At 40.1% G+C, this 19,083-nt stretch overlaps 4 protein-coding genes across 6 annotated transcripts; 2 read left to right on the top strand and 2 right to left on the bottom strand.

Annotated features, from left to right (window-relative positions):
- The first annotated feature begins 538 nt into the window (after window positions 1-538).
- On the top strand, window positions 539-5,568 carry kti12 (KTI12 chromatin associated homolog). 2 transcript variants are annotated; one of them, XM_084059066.1, is made up of 9 exons: window positions 539-791; window positions 1,709-1,760; window positions 1,877-1,929; window positions 2,034-2,089; window positions 2,222-2,301; window positions 2,647-2,806; window positions 3,469-3,531; window positions 3,831-3,901; window positions 4,853-5,568. In XM_084059066.1, the coding sequence occupies exons 1-9, from the start codon at window positions 635-637 to the stop codon at window positions 4,992-4,994; spliced, it is 834 nt and encodes a 277-aa protein (XP_083915192.1). In that variant the 5' UTR covers window positions 539-634; the 3' UTR covers window positions 4,995-5,568. The 2 variants fall into 2 exon arrangements, with proteins under 2 accessions (XP_083915192.1, XP_083915193.1); XM_084059067.1 differs by having other exon boundaries at window positions 3,831-3,953; window positions 4,843-4,911.
- A 1,432-nt stretch (window positions 5,569-7,000) lies between these two features.
- ch25hl1.1 (cholesterol 25-hydroxylase like 1, tandem duplicate 1) lies at window positions 7,001-8,901 on the bottom strand (the record flags this gene model as incomplete). Its single annotated transcript, XM_084059572.1, has 1 exon — window positions 7,001-8,901. The coding sequence occupies exon 1, from the start codon at window positions 7,841-7,843 to the stop codon at window positions 7,001-7,003; it is 843 nt and encodes a 280-aa protein (XP_083915698.1). The 5' UTR covers window positions 7,844-8,901.
- Window positions 8,902-9,589: 688 nt separating this feature from the next.
- On the bottom strand, window positions 9,590-15,018 carry LOC311046614 (uncharacterized protein). Of its 2 annotated transcripts, none has more exons than XM_084059052.1 (12): window positions 14,964-15,018; window positions 13,767-14,425; window positions 13,404-13,463; window positions 13,238-13,290; window positions 13,011-13,155; window positions 12,482-12,864; window positions 11,704-11,932; window positions 11,073-11,187; window positions 10,823-10,943; window positions 10,622-10,733; window positions 10,284-10,396; window positions 9,590-10,165 (listed from the first exon to the last, which is right to left on the bottom strand). In XM_084059052.1, exons 2-12 carry the CDS (start codon window positions 14,406-14,408, stop codon window positions 10,096-10,098), a joined length of 2,043 nt encoding a protein of 680 aa, XP_083915178.1. In that variant the 5' UTR covers window positions 14,409-14,425; window positions 14,964-15,018; the 3' UTR covers window positions 9,590-10,095. The 2 variants fall into 2 exon arrangements, with proteins under 2 accessions (XP_083915178.1, XP_083915179.1); XM_084059053.1 differs by having other exon boundaries at window positions 13,434-13,463.
- A 1,730-nt stretch (window positions 15,019-16,748) lies between these two features.
- On the top strand, window positions 16,749-17,405 carry ch25hl1.2 (cholesterol 25-hydroxylase like 1, tandem duplicate 2; the record flags this gene model as incomplete). Its single annotated transcript, XM_084059571.1, has 1 exon — window positions 16,749-17,405. The coding sequence occupies one exon, from the start codon at window positions 16,749-16,751 to the stop codon at window positions 17,403-17,405; it is 657 nt and encodes a 218-aa protein (XP_083915697.1).
- Window positions 17,406-19,083: the final 1,678 nt, after the last annotated feature.

Raw genomic sequence — 19,083 nt, 5'->3', positions numbered from 1 at the left:
TCTATAATAAGCCCCTATTATTATTATTATTATTATTATTATTATTATTATTATTATTTTAAATACAAATGTACTTGAGTAAAAGAACAAAAGTATCGGCATCAAAATATACTGTACTTAAAGTACCAAAAGTAAAAGTAGGCTACTCATTGTGCAGAATCCCATTTCACAAGTTCAAAATGTATAACAAATCTTTAGAAAATAGCAGATCTTTATAAATCAAATAATAATAATAATCAAGTAACTAAAATGTTCATATAATTGTAGTGGAGTAAAAGTACAATATTTTCCTCTGAAATGTGGAGTAGAAGTAAAAGTATTGTAAATTGTAAATATTGAAGAAAGTAAAAATACCTTAAAACTGTACTCAAGTACAGTACTTGAGTACATGCACTTAGTTACTTTACACCACTGAGTAATTTTGGTACTTGACATGAAAATGTCTGATGATCACCACTTGTGGTAACGCCCCTTTTGGGACGTCATCCTGAAACGATTACTTCCGGGTTAATTAAACAACATCCGCCGCCATGGAAATTTAAAGAAGAAGAAGAAGAAATAACAACATGCTCAGTCAGTGAAGCAAACAGATCAGGATCAGGATCTAATAATAATAATACTTCAGAGCTAAACCATGCCGCTGATCGTGATGTGTGGTTTTCCCTGTAGTGGTAAAACACGGAGGGCAGGAGAACTAAAGAGCTACTTTGAGCAGAACACAGACAGAAAGGTTCACGTTGTGGGCGATGATGGGACGATGGGCGTTGAGAAGAAGAACACTGTCTATGCTGGTAAAGTGCTGATGACATTTTGATCACACTCTAGTCAGTGATGGAAACAGTACTCACATGTTTTACTTAACGGTTTTTGGGGTAATGTGTCAGCGTGCAATACACCTCCCAACCATTAGTGTCGCATGGTTGAAAGCATCGAAGAAAATTTGGAGAAAATGGCCGGCGATCGGATTAAAATGCTTTTTATTGAACAATACGGGAGATACGGGTACTTATCGCGGTCCGGGTTGCCTTGTAACATTCGTGGCTCGGGGATAAGCACTTTATATTTGAAATCTGAATGTTTATGTACATGTGAGAGTTGGCAATGTAAAACAAATGGAACACCACTATAAACCAGGGGCGTTCATGTTTCAGGGCTATAGATACTATGTTAGGAAAAGTCCTGTATGCACAATTTACTTGAGTGAAAGTATAAAGGTATTGGCATCAAAATGTACTTGAAGTACCAAAAGTAAAAGTATTCATTGTGCAGAATGTCCCATTTCACAAGTGTTCAAAATGTATAATTTTTTTTATTTAAATAGCAGATCTACAAGCTCACAACACGTAGCTTGTGAGCTGGCTTGTAGATTGGCTATTTTCAAATAGCCGAAGCCGAAGGGCTGAAGTGAAGAGGCTAATGTATGTTTTGTAATAATAATCAAATCTAAAAATTAATGAGTAGCTAAAGTTTTCAAATAATTGTATTGGAGTAAAAGTATAATATTTGCCTCTGAGGTGTAGTGGAGTAGAAGTAAAAGTATTGGAAATACTCCAGTAAAGTATAACAATTGTTCTTGAGTACATGTACTTAGTTACTTTACACCACTGACTGTAGTTTACGCTGCTGCCTGTCACAAAACCAACATAGTTATGTGTAATTATGTGGAAAATTGCTTGTTCTGACAAAGGGTTGTTCGTGTCTGTTTCAGATTCACAGAAGGAAAAGAATGTCAGAGGGAGTTTAAAAGCTGAAGTAGAGAGGTGTTTTTTTTCTTCTTTCATTTTGTAACTTTATTTGATTTAGGTTAAGATCTTCCATTGATGTTCATTGTCATTTTTTAAAATGCATTTATTCCTTGTTCCAAACACCTGTTTAGGAGGGTCAACAAGGATGATATTGTAATTTTGGATTCGTTAAATTACATCAAAGGTAAATCTTTATCAATCTCCTGTAGGCTACTCTCTCAAGCTGCATTTATTAAAGGCATTGACCTTTTTTCACATCTTTACCTTTGAACTTCATGTGCCCTGCAGGTTACAGATATGAGCTTTACTGTATCATCAAACACACACAGACACCTCACTGCCTGGTAGGTACAAAAGAGAAAATGTTGTAGCAGACTTGTTTTACAACGGGTTGGCTTTTTGTAGTTTTGCCAAATAAATGAACCTTGCTATTTCAATTAGATAAAGCCAAGAAATCATTTGTCTTTTTCGTGAAGGTGTACTGTTTGACCTCTGCTGAAGTGAGTTCAGAATGGAATGGCACCAGGGACCCGGCTGAGCAGTTCACGCAGGAGATGTAAGTGAGAATGCACAACAAAGTTCCTCATTATGCACAACTACAATTGCTTGTCTTTTCTGGGCAATTTTCTAAGCACATTATTTCAGTTGAATTAACCACTTAAATCCTATACTCTTTGTTAACTGGACTGGAGTCCGCCAGGGGTTTATACTAGTTCCCTCTACACCAAATCTCTTCACCAAAAATAGATGATCTACAAGACCACAACGTGTTGCAACTTGTGAGCTTGTAGATCTGTTATTTTTGCCAAATGTTTGCCCCGGAATATGGACTCTATGGAGGTGTTGTGCATTCTCTTGTCTCATGTCTGGTCTCTTTCTCCTTTTTCTCTTTTTTTTGTAGCTTAGATGCATTAGTGCTGAGATTTGAAGCTCCTGACTCCAGAAACCGATGGGACAGTCCTCTCTTCACCATCCAGAAAGAGGACACGCTTCCGTTCGAAGACATCTCTGACGCCATTTTCAAAAGAAAAGCACCACCACCAAACCAGTCTACACAGAGTGTGAGCAATTCTATCAGATCCCTGGGCAGGGTTTCAACAGCTATTCATAGATCCACTGGCTAAGGTTGTGTGATAAGTTCATAGTAACTAACTAGAGATTTACTGAAACAAAAAAAAGTGGCAAGCAGAGTGCTGCATGGATGGCAGGTGCTCTTTGGTGGGGTATAGAAACATGAATTCAGATGAGAAGCAGAAACCATCTCTATAAAATAATTGTAATTGTAAATAAATGACATTACACAGCTAGACTTTGTAAGGACTTACACAAAGCTGGTGCAACTCGCTCCCAGTTGGCATGCTTACAGGCATAGAGCTTAAGCAGAACATAAAGTACGAGGGCCCATGGCCATTGGTCTGCCATTCAATTTCTTTTGCAAGCAGGATGTATTATTAGATGGTAATTCTTTTAAATAGGGTGGTAAGTTCTTACCACTATTTGAAAGTGTATTCAATTAAACCACTTAGAGAAGAAAAGCAAAGAGGGACATGGATATTAGGAAAGCAGAAAGGAAGATAACATTGGGAAGTTTTAAAATAGAAGGCTTTAGTGGAATTGAATCCTAAAGTAATAGTATGCTAGGATGGAGCATGTTACTCTAGAGCTGGAGATCATAACTACAGTGTCTTTGCTAACAAAACGTTTTGTTTTTAACTCTCTGCAGCAACCATTGTCCTCTACAAACTTTTTGCATGAGCTGGACAAGGTCACACAGGATGTCTTAATGGTGAGACTTTATTTTATGTATTATTATTTTTTTATTTAGCATTCTCTGTGCCTTCGTCAGACACACCTTTACTTATTTAACCTTGTCCGTGTTCTACCATTTGTACTAATAGTTTGATTGACAACTAACATTGTTGTGGTATAGTGATTATATCTTTTGGGGAAGCCGGTCTGTATTTGTGCATTGAGTGTCCTTGCAGTGTGCATTGTCAGTGTGTATGTGCATCAACCGCAATTCAAATAACTTCTACATATAATAATAAACATGTATAAACATGTATTTTTTCTTCCCTATTCTAGGCAATTCTCAATGCACAGAAGACGAGTGTTCCTGGAGATGTCATTGTCGTACAAGGAGCTACAGAAAAGATATCCTTATTTAGATAATGTTTACTATTCTATAATCAGAAATAGTTTTCAAAAGTGAGTACTTTGATCATCTAAATGCATAATTATGTTATACTTGCATGTGTTTTTATCCTGTATTTGCACAAATAAGGTGTCATTCATAACTATTACTTAGCATTCTAAAATCTAAACTTTTCATAACATGTCACATACAATTTATTTCTCAAAGCCTAGGCAGGCAATATTCAATTTCCACTTGGAAGGCAACATCACCTTGTAACAAATGACCCAGACTAGACTTCCGAGCAGGGTGAGCTGATTAGCACGTGCATCAAGAATATACTTTATAATTGAATTCATTTGAAGGCAACTGAGCATTATGATTGGGATTGCCTGTCAGTGCTTACGGTTGTATATTTGGATAGAACTGTTTAATGAGTTACTCTGCTTGAGACATTCTCAGAAGCCAAAACTTTCACATTCCTCTGTGGATCACTTTTAAAATGATTACCCAGCCAAGATCAGAATCAACATTATTGTCACATCAGCGGTTTACAGGTGTAAAGAAGTGTTTAACAATTGAGCACATTTTTTTTTGTTTAAGGTGCCGAACATGTTTTTCTCTTTCTTTTTTTAAATATCCCATGGACATTCACTTTTAATATGCATTATCTCTTTGAACATTCCTATATAAAACACTGAGATTGAGATATGCAGTATTTGTTTGTGATGAAGGATAGTTCATTCCTTATTTTGGACCAAACAATACCAACTACATAACTGTAGTCCGCTGACTACCTACTGTACCGCTGGTGCCCTACCCGGTTCTGGTGCCAAACTTAACCAAAACCCGAAATGGGTATGCCACCTGTGGTAGTTAGCGGACAACAGTTATGCACAGAGCCTATATAATGCTAGTGTGTGTAATTGCATTTCTCCATTTGTTTTAATATCCTTAACTCAGTGTTAAACATTGAGCTCACCAGGAGCTTCAACATGGCAGAGTTACGGAAACTGCGGCGGCAGTTCATCAGCTATACCAAGATGCACCCAACAGAGAATATTGGACAGATTGCAAACATGTTTGTGCAATATTTAAACAAGAGTCTTCACTGATTTCTTTGTTTTATATTTTTGGTGACAATAAAACTTACCGTATTTAAATCTTGTTTTGCACATATGCATGCACATATGCATGTTAACTATGTCAGATAGATAACAGATCAATGTTTCCCCTCACAGCTGTACTGTATTGAGCCTGTACCATCATCTGTATAGATAAGATATCAGTTGATGACTTGGGGTAAAAAACAAACAAACAAAACGTTTCTGTGAAGACTTTACAATAGTCTTACTAATTCATTTGGGATACTGTGGTATTTTGCATATACTTACTAAATCCACTGTTATTCACAAAATAGTATTAAGATTTAAACATCGGCTTAACGCTAAATATTTGTCAACTTAGAGGTAGGGTACGGTAAGTGAAAACAAATAAATAATTATTTATTATTTATATTTATTAAATATTTATAAACAAATAAATCACTATATTATGATGGTAATCATTGCTATACAGTGTTTGTTCAACAGTGGTCTCCTTGTCTCTCCAGCTCTTCAATAATCAGAAAATATATTTTAAGGTTTGTTGCAAAATTTCATCTAATCAGGAAAAGTTAAGCCGATAAATGGGTACTGGGTACTCTCACCCATTTATTGGCTTCAATTTTGTAGTGTTCAAGTTCCACTTTTGTCTGCTCATTTCTTTGTGTCATCACTTCCAATTTCACTTGTTAAATCTGTATCCTGTGTGTGTTGTCTCCTGATTGGATCAAATTGGTATCACAATCTGAAAATGCATTTCTGTTTACTGAAGAGCTGAAGAGACAGGGAAGACCCCCTGTTACTGAACAACCAATCTATTGCAATGATTATGAGGCGCGGGTGGCCTAGTGGTTAAGGCTCACAGCAAATATAGGCTCTCAACGCAACCTGAGTGGCAGTGTGTCGTGGGTTCGATTGCCGAACCCGACGGCCTTTGCTGCGTGTCACTACCTGTCTCTCCCTCCTGTCACTCTTCACTACTATCCAATAAAGGCAGAAAAGCCTAAAAATCAATGATTACCATCAGAATATAGAGCTATTTAACTCATTTTAACAAATGAAAATCACTCACCCTACCTTTAATTGTCCCAACTTACGTACATTTTTTACAATGTATTCTCATATTTCAAAGCTATCCATCTGTGGTCTGAAACTAAAATGATCTGAGCAATAGCCTATGAAACCTGCTAATGGATATTAAGCTGTTCGCTTTTTTGTGCGCTGCATAGTTTAGTAGCCACCTCTCTGGAAGCATGTCCCATAAACTCCTAATAAAATCTTATTTTATGATGGGTTTTCACTGCACTGCATACCAAAGTGAAGTCCTTGTAGGTCCCCTATAATTGAATTTGAATATGTATATATATACAAACATACTGTATATTTTTTATTCTACACATCTAGACTATTATCCCAATACTGTAAATAGGGCCCAAAAAGGCTAAAGACACTTAATGCCCTTAGTGGCCAAAGCAAGTAAAATAAATTAAACTAAGGACAGATAACTTTCCCCTTATGTGTGTTCCATGTAACAGCATTACGTTTCTTGGAAAGCTCCTTGTCCTTGTGTGGGATTTGTGAACAACACAGGAATCTGTGCAGAGTATAGTCACTTTTCTAATAATGTTATGTAAGACTATGTGGAAGTTTTTGCCTTCTGATACTGTCTGAAAATTCACTGGTGAAAAATAAAGTGCAAACTGTGCCATCACAGCCAAAGACATATACTGTAAAAAAGAAAGAGAAAAAAAAGACATCACCTTGATAAAGACAATGATTTTAAAAGTTGTAAAAATGCATGTCATAACACTTTAATTTAATTTCAAGTGCAAAAATTACAAGACATTTTTGATTCTGTGCTACATTAAAAAAGCAAGATGATGACAGCATCCTGATTGAGATCATGCAGTTTTATATATGGAATGAAAAGTTGTAAGAAAATATATTATAAATACACATTTACTTAAAAAGTACAGCATACAAATAAGAACTGTTTACAGGTTGTAGTTGTTCACTTCTTACATATTTTTATATTTTTTCACAGTCTTCTCAAGAGGCACAGCAGTGCCAAATATTCTGTCCCAATGGCAGAAGAATGGAGCATAGTTACTGCTTGGCTTCTGGTGGTGCATGTCATGTGCTGGTGCTCCTCCTATCAGACCAAACGGCACCAGGTGATTGAGGGCCCATGGCAGGTCGTACCCTATGTGGTCCTCCACGGACAACCACAGACTGAGAACAGTGACACTCCAGGTGGTGAACGGGTGACATTTTAAAAGGATAGGATCCAGGTTGCTCCAAAACCCAACAGTCATCAGTTCTGGGATGCTGAGTTGCTGTGTAGACCATGAGAAGGGAGATAGGTACTCGTGGTGAATGGCATGGACCCATCGGTACAGCTGTGGATGCTTGTGATGCACAAAATGCCAAATATAATACTGGGTGTCAAAGAGGAGAAGTGCAGCCAGTCCATCAGTGAACACTTCATACACAGTGGGAGCAATGTTTGGCAGGACTGGAGCAGGAAGTATTAACGTGCCGATGAGCACTGCTGGCAGAACAAAGACCAGGTGATTATAAACAGCCACCATTAAGCATTTTGCCATCATTTTCAGTGTTGGGCACCTGTCAGGCTGGATCTTGTACTGATGGAAAAAAGGCAGCCGGTCTCCCAAGACATCCAGCACAGCAAAGGGTACGCTGATAAAGAAATAGCTGAAGGAGACGAGCACGACAGGCAAGAAGGGAGATGAGATGAGTGGCAGATGGTGCAAAAGCAAATAGTCCCAGAGAGGTTGCAGGACGCGGTCTGAAGACCTGGAGATATTGAGCTGCAGAGACACATCAGTGATGTTCAGCATCTTGGTATGGTAGCAGTGCAGGCTGTTGCAAGTTTTCAGGGTCAAGAGAAAAGTCCTCCCTTTATATAGCGCTGAACAAGGGACTTTGCTCTCGTAACAGAGCAGTGATACAACCGTTTTGTACAGCTCAGAATTAACAAAACAGATTAACCAAATCCAAACCAAATTAACCAGATTAACCAAACCAAAGAAAAGGCAAAAGAACAATGATTTCAACTCACAATTGTTCAAAAACACAACATTAGGAGCAATGCAGGCTTGCTTGGCACCATCTACTGGTGTAATTGGGTCAAATATCAGTAAGAAACAAGTAAAAAGACAATTTCAGTAGAGAGGACACCAAGGGCAGAGAGAGGATACATGTGAGACAAGACATACTGCAAGTAGAATTAAAACTCAAGTCGTCAGCAAATATAAGGGACTCGTTTTCCCCATAGAAATGGAATGGACTCCTTAAATAAGTTTTCTCAGGAAATTAAATATAAATCCAATGTGAGCTATAGGATTTAAAATTGCCATTTTTCAGTGTCTGAACTCTTCTTGAACTCTTCTTGAACTCTTCTTATCATCAACCTAATACATCACTCAGGCAGTGTACAACGAGCACATCGACCCTATATTTCAATAAAAGTTAGATAATGATGTCAAACACAGGTCCATTTGATGTCCTGAAAAGAGACCATACATTGCTCACAACCCCTGTCTGACTAGGGCCAATAACATCAGGACAGACCCTACCCACCCACATCATGGACTGTTCACTCTGTTGCCCTCTGGCAAAAGGTTCCGCAGCATCCGGAGCAGAACAGACAGATTTTGCAAGAGTTTTTTTCCCCAAGTCGTGTGAACTCTAAAAATGGCAAATAGTCCCCTACAAGTGCAATATCCCCTAACCTTTCTCCTACATACTGCTAAGGACTCAATATTTACTGCAATATTTCTGTCTCATTATGAACTGACTGTGATTATTCGTGGTGATTTCAATATTGTAGTATTTTAGCATTATTTTAACTAGGAGTAGTTTTAGATTATAGTAAGCCAGTGGAACGATATTTCGTTCAATTATGCATGTCATGTACTGTTGAATGACAATAAATCTATCTAATCTATCTACACCAAAACTACATGTTAGTGGATATTAATGCAAAATTATTATCTACAGCTACTACTAGTACTGAAGTATGTCATTATTCCATGTATTGTTTACCATTCAGCTGCATTCCTTGTACCTACATTCTTAGTTTAAGATTATTGAGGACTATTGATAACAGAATGCTAGGTTTAGCCTGAATTTATTTTGTTGCACTGCCTGAACATATTTTTTTAATGGGCATGGCTAGCGATTCAGGGGCTGGAGCCAGGCTAAAGGTCCTTACACACCGGGGGCGATTTTTTCATGCAAATAATATGTTTTTTTTTAAAACCTTATAAAGTCAATGCAAGCTTCCGCATTAGTTTCACTGAGCGAAAAAGTGTCTATTATTTACTCGGACCGAGTCCGGATTTTGCGTATATTCGCTGGTGTGTAATGACCTTAAGGGTTTACTACACACTGACTCTAACCTTTTAATACAGAATGTCATCTAATCTCGCTGGCTGTTTTTGGTATGTATAACTTTGATATTCTAATCATGGTTAAACTCAGTCAGTGTCTATTTTTCTTTGCACAGCATAATTACACACAGTACTGTATTAGCTCAATAAAGTATTTAATTCAATTGACAATTTAACCCTGACATTTGCAGAAAAGATGATAACGTTTGCAAACAAAGACGATTATTATACTGAATGCCAAAAACTTCCACATAGTCTTACATAACATTATTAGAAAAGTGACTATACTCTGCACAGATTTCTGTGCTGTTCACAAATCCCACACAAGTATAAGGAGCTTTCCAAGAAACGTAATGCTGTTACAACGTTTGCAAACAAAGACGATTTATTATACTGAATGCCAAAAATGAGCATAGAGTCAAAGCAATGGAATCAATTCCACATTTATTATGTTTATATCAAATATACATGATCAGATTCCATGAAGACTGACCTCTCAAGTGAGGATATTAAACATCCTCACTTGAGGTCCGTCTTTGATGCTTTTCAGATTCAAATGACTAATCAGGAATTCATTTCAGACTCAAATAACTAATCATTAACTGATTCATTCAGAAAATTGGGCATCATTTCATTGAAATGCAGCAAAATAAAAATCACCATAGGTCAGTGAGTGTGATTCTGTTTTCCCTTGTGGACTATTTCTTTACACTGGCTGCTTTCCGTGACACTGTCTTGTTAGTGTTGGCATATTTTTGTCGATCATTCCTGTTAACAATGGAGGAATAATATAAAATTAGTGATGAGCAGTCATGTTGATTTATATTAAAATCTTGTGTACCACAAGACAAGTAGACAATGAGGAAGAGATGCACATGTACAGTACCTGTTCATTTTGACTTTGCTTCTGCAGCCCAGCCCCCCCTCCCAGAAGCTGGTTCGAGCTCCTCTTGTCATCATGCCTCCACAGGCAATGCACGGCTTGTCATTGGTGTACGGCTGTGGCAACAAACATTTTATGTGTTGGGATTATCGTATAGGCCTGGTGTACTTTCCACCCCCATTTGCACTGGATCTTGCTTTTATTGTGTACTTATACATATTTTAGTCTGTTACTTCTTTATTTTGAACTAGGAATACAGGAATATCAGTTGCATCTACTGACTGGGCACCGGCGTAATGTATATGCAAGGTCATTCTCTGGGCCTAGGCGCCTTAGTTTACCTGCTCTTTGGCACAGTGGCCACAGATCATCCTGGTGGCTAGTTCCATGAGGTGGTCCTGGTCCTCATCGTGGCACACATCACATGGATAGGCCCGGCCACAGCAAGAAAACCTGAGGACCCAAGAACATTGCTTACTTCTACAGGCGGTGCTCCATGCTCAACTCAACAATGCACAATGGATCAAAATACGGTCCAATACCTAAGCCAGCGGCGGCTTTGTTTATAATGTTTGCAGGTTCCATTTTCTGGCAGTGGCTTCCCTTTTTGCACAGCAGGGTCCCTTATGTTCCTCCGATAGTTCAGAGCATTACTACTCGAGCCTGTGCACAAAACAGCCACATAATTAGGCAGGTAACCGTTTTAATTCAACATTTAAATATCTGTATGCTGTACTGTATGTATGTGCTTTTGTAAAAGCTTCTTAGGTAGCATTATATAAGGTCTCCTACCTGCTGTGTTGGAACGTGGCTGAATGTACTGGAATCTTGTGCTGTCAGTGAGGAAACTGAGTTTGCTGTGGCAGTGCTCACAATTAAACTCCTTAGTCTGACCATAGGAGAGGCTCTGTGGAAAAACAAAAATGCTACCTCAGAAGCGGTCTGCTGGGTTTAGACCTCATAAATTATTATACTGTAAATAAATGACCAGTGATGAGGCAAATATTGTACTTTTACTGTACTTTTCAGATATAAATTATGACATTATAAAACATACATTAACCACTTTAGCCCTTTTGTACACCTATGCTATTTGAAAATAGCCGATCTACAAGCTCACAACGCGTCACGTTGTGAGCTTGTAGATCTGCTATTTTCAAATATTTTAGTCTTTTACTTTCGGTACTTTAAGTACATTTTGATACCAATACTTTTGTACTTTTATTGAATTACATTTTGAATTCCGGACTTTTACTGGTAACGGACTACTTCTACATTGCAGTATTGATACTTTTACTTAAGTAAAACATTAGAGAACTTTTTCCACCACTGCCAGTGATTATATTTTCACATTGCTTGTTCGTCCTTTCATCAGAAAACAAAAAAAAAGGACGAGGCAATGGAATAAGACTAGTGTCATCACCTGTACAGGGCCATCCTGGGAACAGCTCAGGCATCCAACTGTGAACTGACATTCCTGAAGCACGAGGTCAACAGGAGTGGCACTGTTCAAATCCAGGTAGCCCAGGACGTCGCTGTAGTGGTGCAGCATGCTGGGCCTGAATGTGGCACTGATGCTAGCACTGCACTTCTCACACTGAGCCACGCAAGGAGTCCTCCCGCTCAAAGTCAGGTCTGCTGTCACCTTACACCTGGCAGAGCGCACACACACACAGAACAGGATCACACCTACCATCACAGTTCACATTCCTTAACCCATTCAATCCGGGAACGCATCGCTGTCAATTTCAAGATTTCTTTGGCTATTCAAAAATAGCAGATATACAAGCTCATAGCATGGCACCGAGTGCAGCGCTACGAGCCTGTATATCTGCAATTTTTTGAAAAAGTATCTTTAAATGTATATTTTTTAAAGCGAACATTTGTAAAATGTTTAGTTCCAGGGACCCCCAGAAGCAAAGATTTGCCTTACAAACGTTCGCTTTAAAAAAAAATATATATATATTCAAAGATTTGCACACATTTTCACAATTTTTCAAAAATAACAGATCCACAAGCTCATAGCGCGGCACTTGGTGCCTCGCTATGAGCTTGTATATCTGCTATTTTTGAATAGCCAAAGAAATAAAAAATGACAGACACGTCCCCGGATTGAATGGGTTAACTCTTACACCGACCATATTCTCATCTAGTGAAGAAAACAAACAGTGTTTATGTGCTCTGAGGTCCTCTCCTCTTACCTATTGCACTGCAGACAAATGGTGATCTGTTTGGCCACTACGGTAGCTGTGCCCTCTCCCAGCCTCAGACCCAGTAGCTTTACCTCCGTGCCTCTGCGGGGCTCACTGATCTTAATGTTCTCCACTAGATGATGAGACTGGTCACCTTCCTCCTGTTGTTCATCATCACAGACTAGTCTCCCCTGATCCACTGCTCTCCCATCCTCCTCCGCCGTCCCGTTTCCTTCGCTCTTCTCGCCCTCGCTGTCACCTTCGTGGGCAGTGGTGTGGGAGGCAGGGTGCAGTGGGTCATCGCCAGCAGGCTCTTTGCAGACTGTTGCCTGGAGCTCCTGGTACGGCACAAACTGTAATCCAGCTCTCTCTAACTCTACGTCTTTTTTCAACTGTGGGAAGATTATAAAGACGAGATCAGAACCAATGTTCATGTGTTTAATACATGGTACAGAGTAATAGTAGACACGACATTAATGGGCTTGGAGGCCAAGTATGAAATGACCTGGAACACCCCCACATGGGGTCAGAGCCTCACCTGTCTGGCTCCCTCGGTGAAGAGTCTCTCCAAACTACGGTCCAGCCAGCGAAGAAATGGTCGGAACAGCAGTTCCACCTTTCCCATCAACTGATTGGTGGCGTGCTTGGCTTGAAGCCACTCCAGTGATGCCTGTTGTACATGCCTACATTTTGTCAAATTGTTGAACATATACTATTGTCTGCAAGTCAAAATATTGAATAGACTTTAAGTGCAATTCTTTGTACCTTCCCATTACTGATGGCAGGTCCTGGTCAGTTGGTATGTCTAATGTGAAAATCTGGAGAGCATAAAGCTGTGTTATTTCGGGTTTACATGAGTCAAATATGAATATCACTTGTTCACAAAATGCCTTGTGATATCATATGTATAATGAGAAGTTATAGTCTTTACCTCCTGAGGATAATTCACTGGGAAGCTCACCATGATATCAACTTCTTTCAGGTCAAAAGGCTGTCAGGGAGTAAGAAGCCATAAGACAGTGTATTTTAAAGATAACATCAGTCTATCGGATCCTGACCATAAAATCACAGTTCAAGTGAAGGCCAGTCAATCACAGTTCAAGTGAAGGCCAGTCAATGATTTACACTTTTACAGGAAATGATAACCCTTGATGGACTATGACACTGGTAAATGTAGCATACAAGTGTTAGGGTGAATTACGTATGTATAATAGCGTTATCAACGTATGTATAATAGCGTTATCAATAGGTGGCTACCAGGAAGAAAATGATTGTAGCAGAAATCAATGTTTACCCAGTCAGGATCCGTGGCCTCAACGGTGGCCCTGTAAAAAGTAACCTGGCCATCACTTCGCTCCTGAATAATAAGCTGATCATTAGGGAAACGCTTCATCATCTGTCTGATCTCAGTCTCTCGTAGCTGCTTGGTGATGTCCTCCGTCAGGTCACAGAGCTTCACCTCCTGGAGAACATTGGGACGGGGCGCTGGCATCTTCTGTGTGAGCCTTCTTTCAGCCGTGGGGGCAGCAGACTGGTCATCGGCCGGGGGGAACTGTGGCGGATGCCAGAAGCGACATCTATCTTCCATAGCGCAAAAGCCTGACAGAAAGTAGCGACAGGGACGTTGACCTGCCCTCTCACGTCTTGATGCTGTAGTGGCCCTCGTGTTGGTAGGCTGTCTCGGACCTACACCGCCAGTGCTCTCTGCATCTAGCCGTGTATTGACATCAGATTGACTTTGGCACGTCTCTTCCTGACAGTCCAGCTTAAGTGTCCTATTTGTCTTGTCCTGGCCAAGTCTGGCGTCATCCCTTACGTGGAGAAACCGGCACTTCTTCCCAAAATTGCAATGTCTTCCCTGTGAGAAAAAGCGACACACGGGCTGTGTGTGGCGGCCCCCAGGCACTTCATCCTGGGTCTCCTTGTCATTCTCCATTGTTTCCAAGATGAGGCCTGTGAGAATATGAATGACACAAAAAAAAGTAAACAGGAGTTTTTTATTCCCAAATCCCAATTAACCAGTGTGTGATCCGGTCTAGAGCCCGCCTTCTATATATATATATATATCCACACACACTTTCTGTATCCGCTCTAGACCCAGCCAGACCGGATCAACAACCCGCAACGCGACTTGATCCCTGTCAACTGGACGAGTAATAAAGCGAGGACACATTACTATGGAGATTGCTGGATGTATTTATTTATTTGTGTTACGTTTTTTTTTGTCATTTCACGTTAACGGTTAGGTTCGGGGATGTAAACGCGTGGCATGTCTTCTATATCATCTATGCGTGAGAATACATTTGGCTACATAGCTCGTACAGTAGCTCAGCAGTACCGACATTCTTCACAGCAGTATCTTTGTGTGACTTTAAAATAGGATCTACTAAGTAAATCCTATTTTAAATGAAGTCGATCCTACTTCATTCATAATTACATAAGTAAGTTAAGTTGTACATTATACGGTCACGGAGCCAAAGCACCAACTTACGTGCGTGTTGTAGTCATAGAGGTATAGGTTGTAGTCACTCTTTCACAGCTGCCTGATGTAGACAACAAAAAGGAAATTTGTGTTTTGGTTTCTTTTATCGCCCTCTACTGTTTGGGAGTCAGGTTGTCAGTTCCTTTCCTTTCCTTTCCTTTTCTTTCCTTTTCTTTTATTTTCCTTTCTTTTCTTTTCTTTTCTTTTCTTTTCTTTTCTTTTCTTTTCTTTTCTTTTCTTTTCTTTTGGAGTGAGTTTTCTTTTTGCAGAAATAGAATCCATTAAAAAGAAGATAAAATATATATAGACTCTCCGCCAGGTCAGGTAGGTTATTGTGGGCAATGTTGATGGAATATGAAGAATCGGACAGAGTATAGATACTGTGTACCGATTTGTGTGATGTTTGGGCAAAATAAAAAAAAATCTACCTCCTGGTGGCACTATAACAGGCTGAAAAGAGGTTCTGCTCTGGCATCCAGGGAGTGTGCGTGCACAGTTTCGCTGCCATCGGCCCAACGGTGCCACAGATTAGCTGCTCACACACACACACACACACACACACACACACACACACACACACACACACACACACACACACACACACACACACTGACGGACACACACACACTGACGGACAGACGGACAGGGTGCAAAACATTTGCCTTAAAATGTTAAATGTTCTTTTAATACAGCCATGCTACTGCTGAAACTGCAGTCGTCTACCAACATGTTCTCATCTCCATTCTGCTTTTACAGTGTAATGAACCTAATGAGAAAAGACTTTCTGAATATTTTGAGGAATTTAATAAGGGAAAGTGGAAGATGGTGTGGATTCTCAGAAACAGTATGTCTATGGCCATGGGTCTTGCAAAAAGGGAATACACAAAAGTCAACTAAAGTAAAGTAAAGTAACTAAATATAATCACTTCTATTATCCTCTAAGCCTATAAGGGGTCTTTAAAGTTGTTCAGACCAAGGACCCCTTAGCTGAGAGAGAGATGAAGCAGGGACCCCCCACTATTTTGTATAACATTGTGTTGCAGAGTAAACTTTTTCACAGATTTCATAGATAGCTTTATAGACTTGTTTGACAGCACTATCATCAGTGTATGTTGGATTCATGTTCATGGGTATTTTCAGACATTTAACCACTTAACCACAACTGTCAATACTTAGTAAACTTGACCTTTCACTGTACTTGGTCTGCTCTTTTTTCCCTCTACACCAAACCTCTTTGTTCTCCTCAAAATAGGGATGCTAGGGTTCAAGTGGTTAATGGAAATATGTTTTTTATCTAATCACACAAAGATTTGGTGGCCCCCCTGTAGTAACTCTGAGGACCCCCTAGGGGTCCCGGACCCCCTGTTGAAGACCGCTGCTCTAGAGAAGGTGTTTGGTGTATTCCAGCTGTATTTGGAAGACTATAGGCTACCTGACTGGCTATACCCTGAGTGCATTAATAATTTGTAGTACCCCTGTTAGTTGATACCACACAGTCAGAAAAGCACTCATGAGATGAAGTCTTTTCTGGTCACTCTTTCTAGCTTAAACTTTCGACATTCTAAAAGATTTGTGTGAGATATTCTACTTGTGCTTTTTCGTTAAGAGATGGATCTCGTACATATTGCGTCAGGTCTTTATAAAGAATGGGTAGCGAATGACTCTTTGCTACAGCCGCTCTGGGACACCATGAGGCTCAACTACGTAGACTATTTGAGATCTCCTCTTTTTCCCATAATTTTGACTGTGTCTTCATACTTTGTCGTTTGTCTCCCCTTCCTCGTCTGTGACATCATGGGAGACAGATGGGCATGGATCCAGCAGTTCAGGATCCAGCCAAGCCGACGTCCGACCCCCTCGACGCTGCTTCACTGTGCAGGTGTCACCCTGTACAACCATGCGGTCCTTGTGTTCCCAGCATCGGTGGCGCAGTGGGCATGGAGACCACCTGTGGACCTGCCTGACCAGGCTCCCTTCCTGGTGGAGCTGATCGCCGGTGTGACGGGAAACCTGCTGCTGTTTGACTTCCAGTACTTCATCTGGCACCTGCTCCACCACAGGATCCGCTGGTTGTACGTCACATTCCACGCCATCCATCACACATACTCGTCCCCCTTTGCGCTGGCCACTCAGTGTCTTGGCGGCTGGGAGCTGGTTACGGTGGGCTTTTGGACCACGCTGAACCCTGTCATCCTGCAATGCCATCTACTCACCACATGGGTGTTCATGGTGGTGCATGTTTATGTGTCCATAGAAGACCACTGCGGCTATGATTTCCCGTGGTCCATGTCTCGTCTGATTCCGTTCGGCATCTACGGAGGGCCCAGCAAGCACGACGTGCACCATCAAAAACCCAATGCCAACTTTGCACCTCACTTCACCCACTGGGACAAAATATTTGGCACACATGCTGATTTCAGCTTTGTTAGGCCTATTGTTAAAGAACAATGATACACTAGGTGGTTAAAGACCAGTAGGCCTATGTGTGTTAATTTATGTGAGTCAGAAAAGTGAACGGTGGGTTCATTAGCAAGTTTTACTTTTTTGTTTGAATTCAGAAACACAAAATCGTATGAAACATATTCATGCAAATATGTAATGTGTGTGTAATGACACGTGTGTTCTTTCACTCTACTAAACATCAGTTTATCATTTAATTTATGTTTGTGTGATATGTAGACCTAAAGCAATGCCTCCAACTTTCCTGTGCTGGTTGCGCTACTACAGCACTGCTAGCCTACCTCTGGGTTCTGGTGTGTCATGTTGCTATACTTTGAAAGTGATCCTGTGCTTCAGACATAATTAATGTTATGCTTTGACCTACTCTCCTACACTATATCAGAGTAATGTATTACATTTCATTAAGGAGTTGTGATACAGGTTCACAATTCTCCATGCAGATACAGCCAATAATCATTTTGGAATATATCACTTACACTTTGTAGTCTGGTACCCTCATCTTTTATTTATTAAGCAGTGATGTTAACATTGTGGTGCTTGTTTTGATTTTTATATTGGATATTTGCAGTCATGGATTTAAACTTCTATACTTAGAGGGGTATATACATGGTACCTAGTAGTTCTGCATAGTTCTGTATTTTAGATTAGGAGCACTTATTTGAGACTATCGACTGAGAATCCTGTTGCATTTTCTTCAATAACCTAGATGTCAGAAAGGTACTGCACATTCAATCTACATGGGTTATATTTTAGCTTTTCCTTTGAAAAATGTCAGACACTTTGGAGGAAAACGTTTGTGACTAAATAATAAAACACATTGCGTTATGTGCACTGAAGTGCAGCTGTGTTATCCTGTAGCACCCCCACATTATTCTTTGTTATATAACACTTTTTCATAATTTATCCTTTTATTTTTCAAATTAAACTATTGACTTATACAGTTTACATTATTTTAATTAGTGGTCTATAATAAAATGTGGGGCCTTTATAATTCAGCTTCTGAAATTCAGGGTCAGTCCCAATTTTCTAGAGGGCCCCCTGACCTTTGGTCCCCTGGGCCTGGGCCTGGCCCCAACAGGCCCGTTCAGGGTACTGAACAGTACTTCATCTGGCCCCTGCTCCACCACAGGATCCGGTGGTTGTACGTCACATTCCACACCATCCATCACATGTACTCATCTCCCTTTGCGCTGATAATTCAGTGTCTTGGTGGCTGGGACCTGGTTAGTGGGCTATTGGTCTGCGCTGAACCCTGTCATCCTGCAATGCCATCTACTCACCATGTGGGTGTTCATGGTTGTGCATGTGTATGTGTCCATAGAAGACCACTGCGGATATGATTTCCCGTGGCCCATGTCTGGTCTGTTTTTGCCAACTTTACACCCCACTTCACCCACTGGGACAAAATGGCACACATGCTGATTTCATATTTGTTAGGTCTGCTTGTTAAAGAACAAGCTACAGGTGGTGGTTAAAGACCAATGTCTGTGTTCATTTAACTCTGAAAGTGTACTGGTCCATTTGGTTTGGTGCATCACTCCCTTGGGTCCCCGGCGATACACATGCCGTAACTTAATTGTAATAGAAGTGACTGGTGACTATTTCTGTTGTACCTTTGTGTTGAAAAATGTAATAAACTATGAAAAAAAGAATAACATGTAGCTGGACT

Source organism: Gymnoscopelus microlampas (assembly GCF_963454915.1).
Source record: "Gymnoscopelus microlampas genome assembly, chromosome: 6".
Lineage (NCBI taxonomy): Eukaryota > Metazoa > Chordata > Actinopteri > Myctophiformes > Myctophidae > Gymnoscopelus > Gymnoscopelus microlampas.
This window is presented reverse-complemented; position numbering and strand designations above follow the sequence as displayed.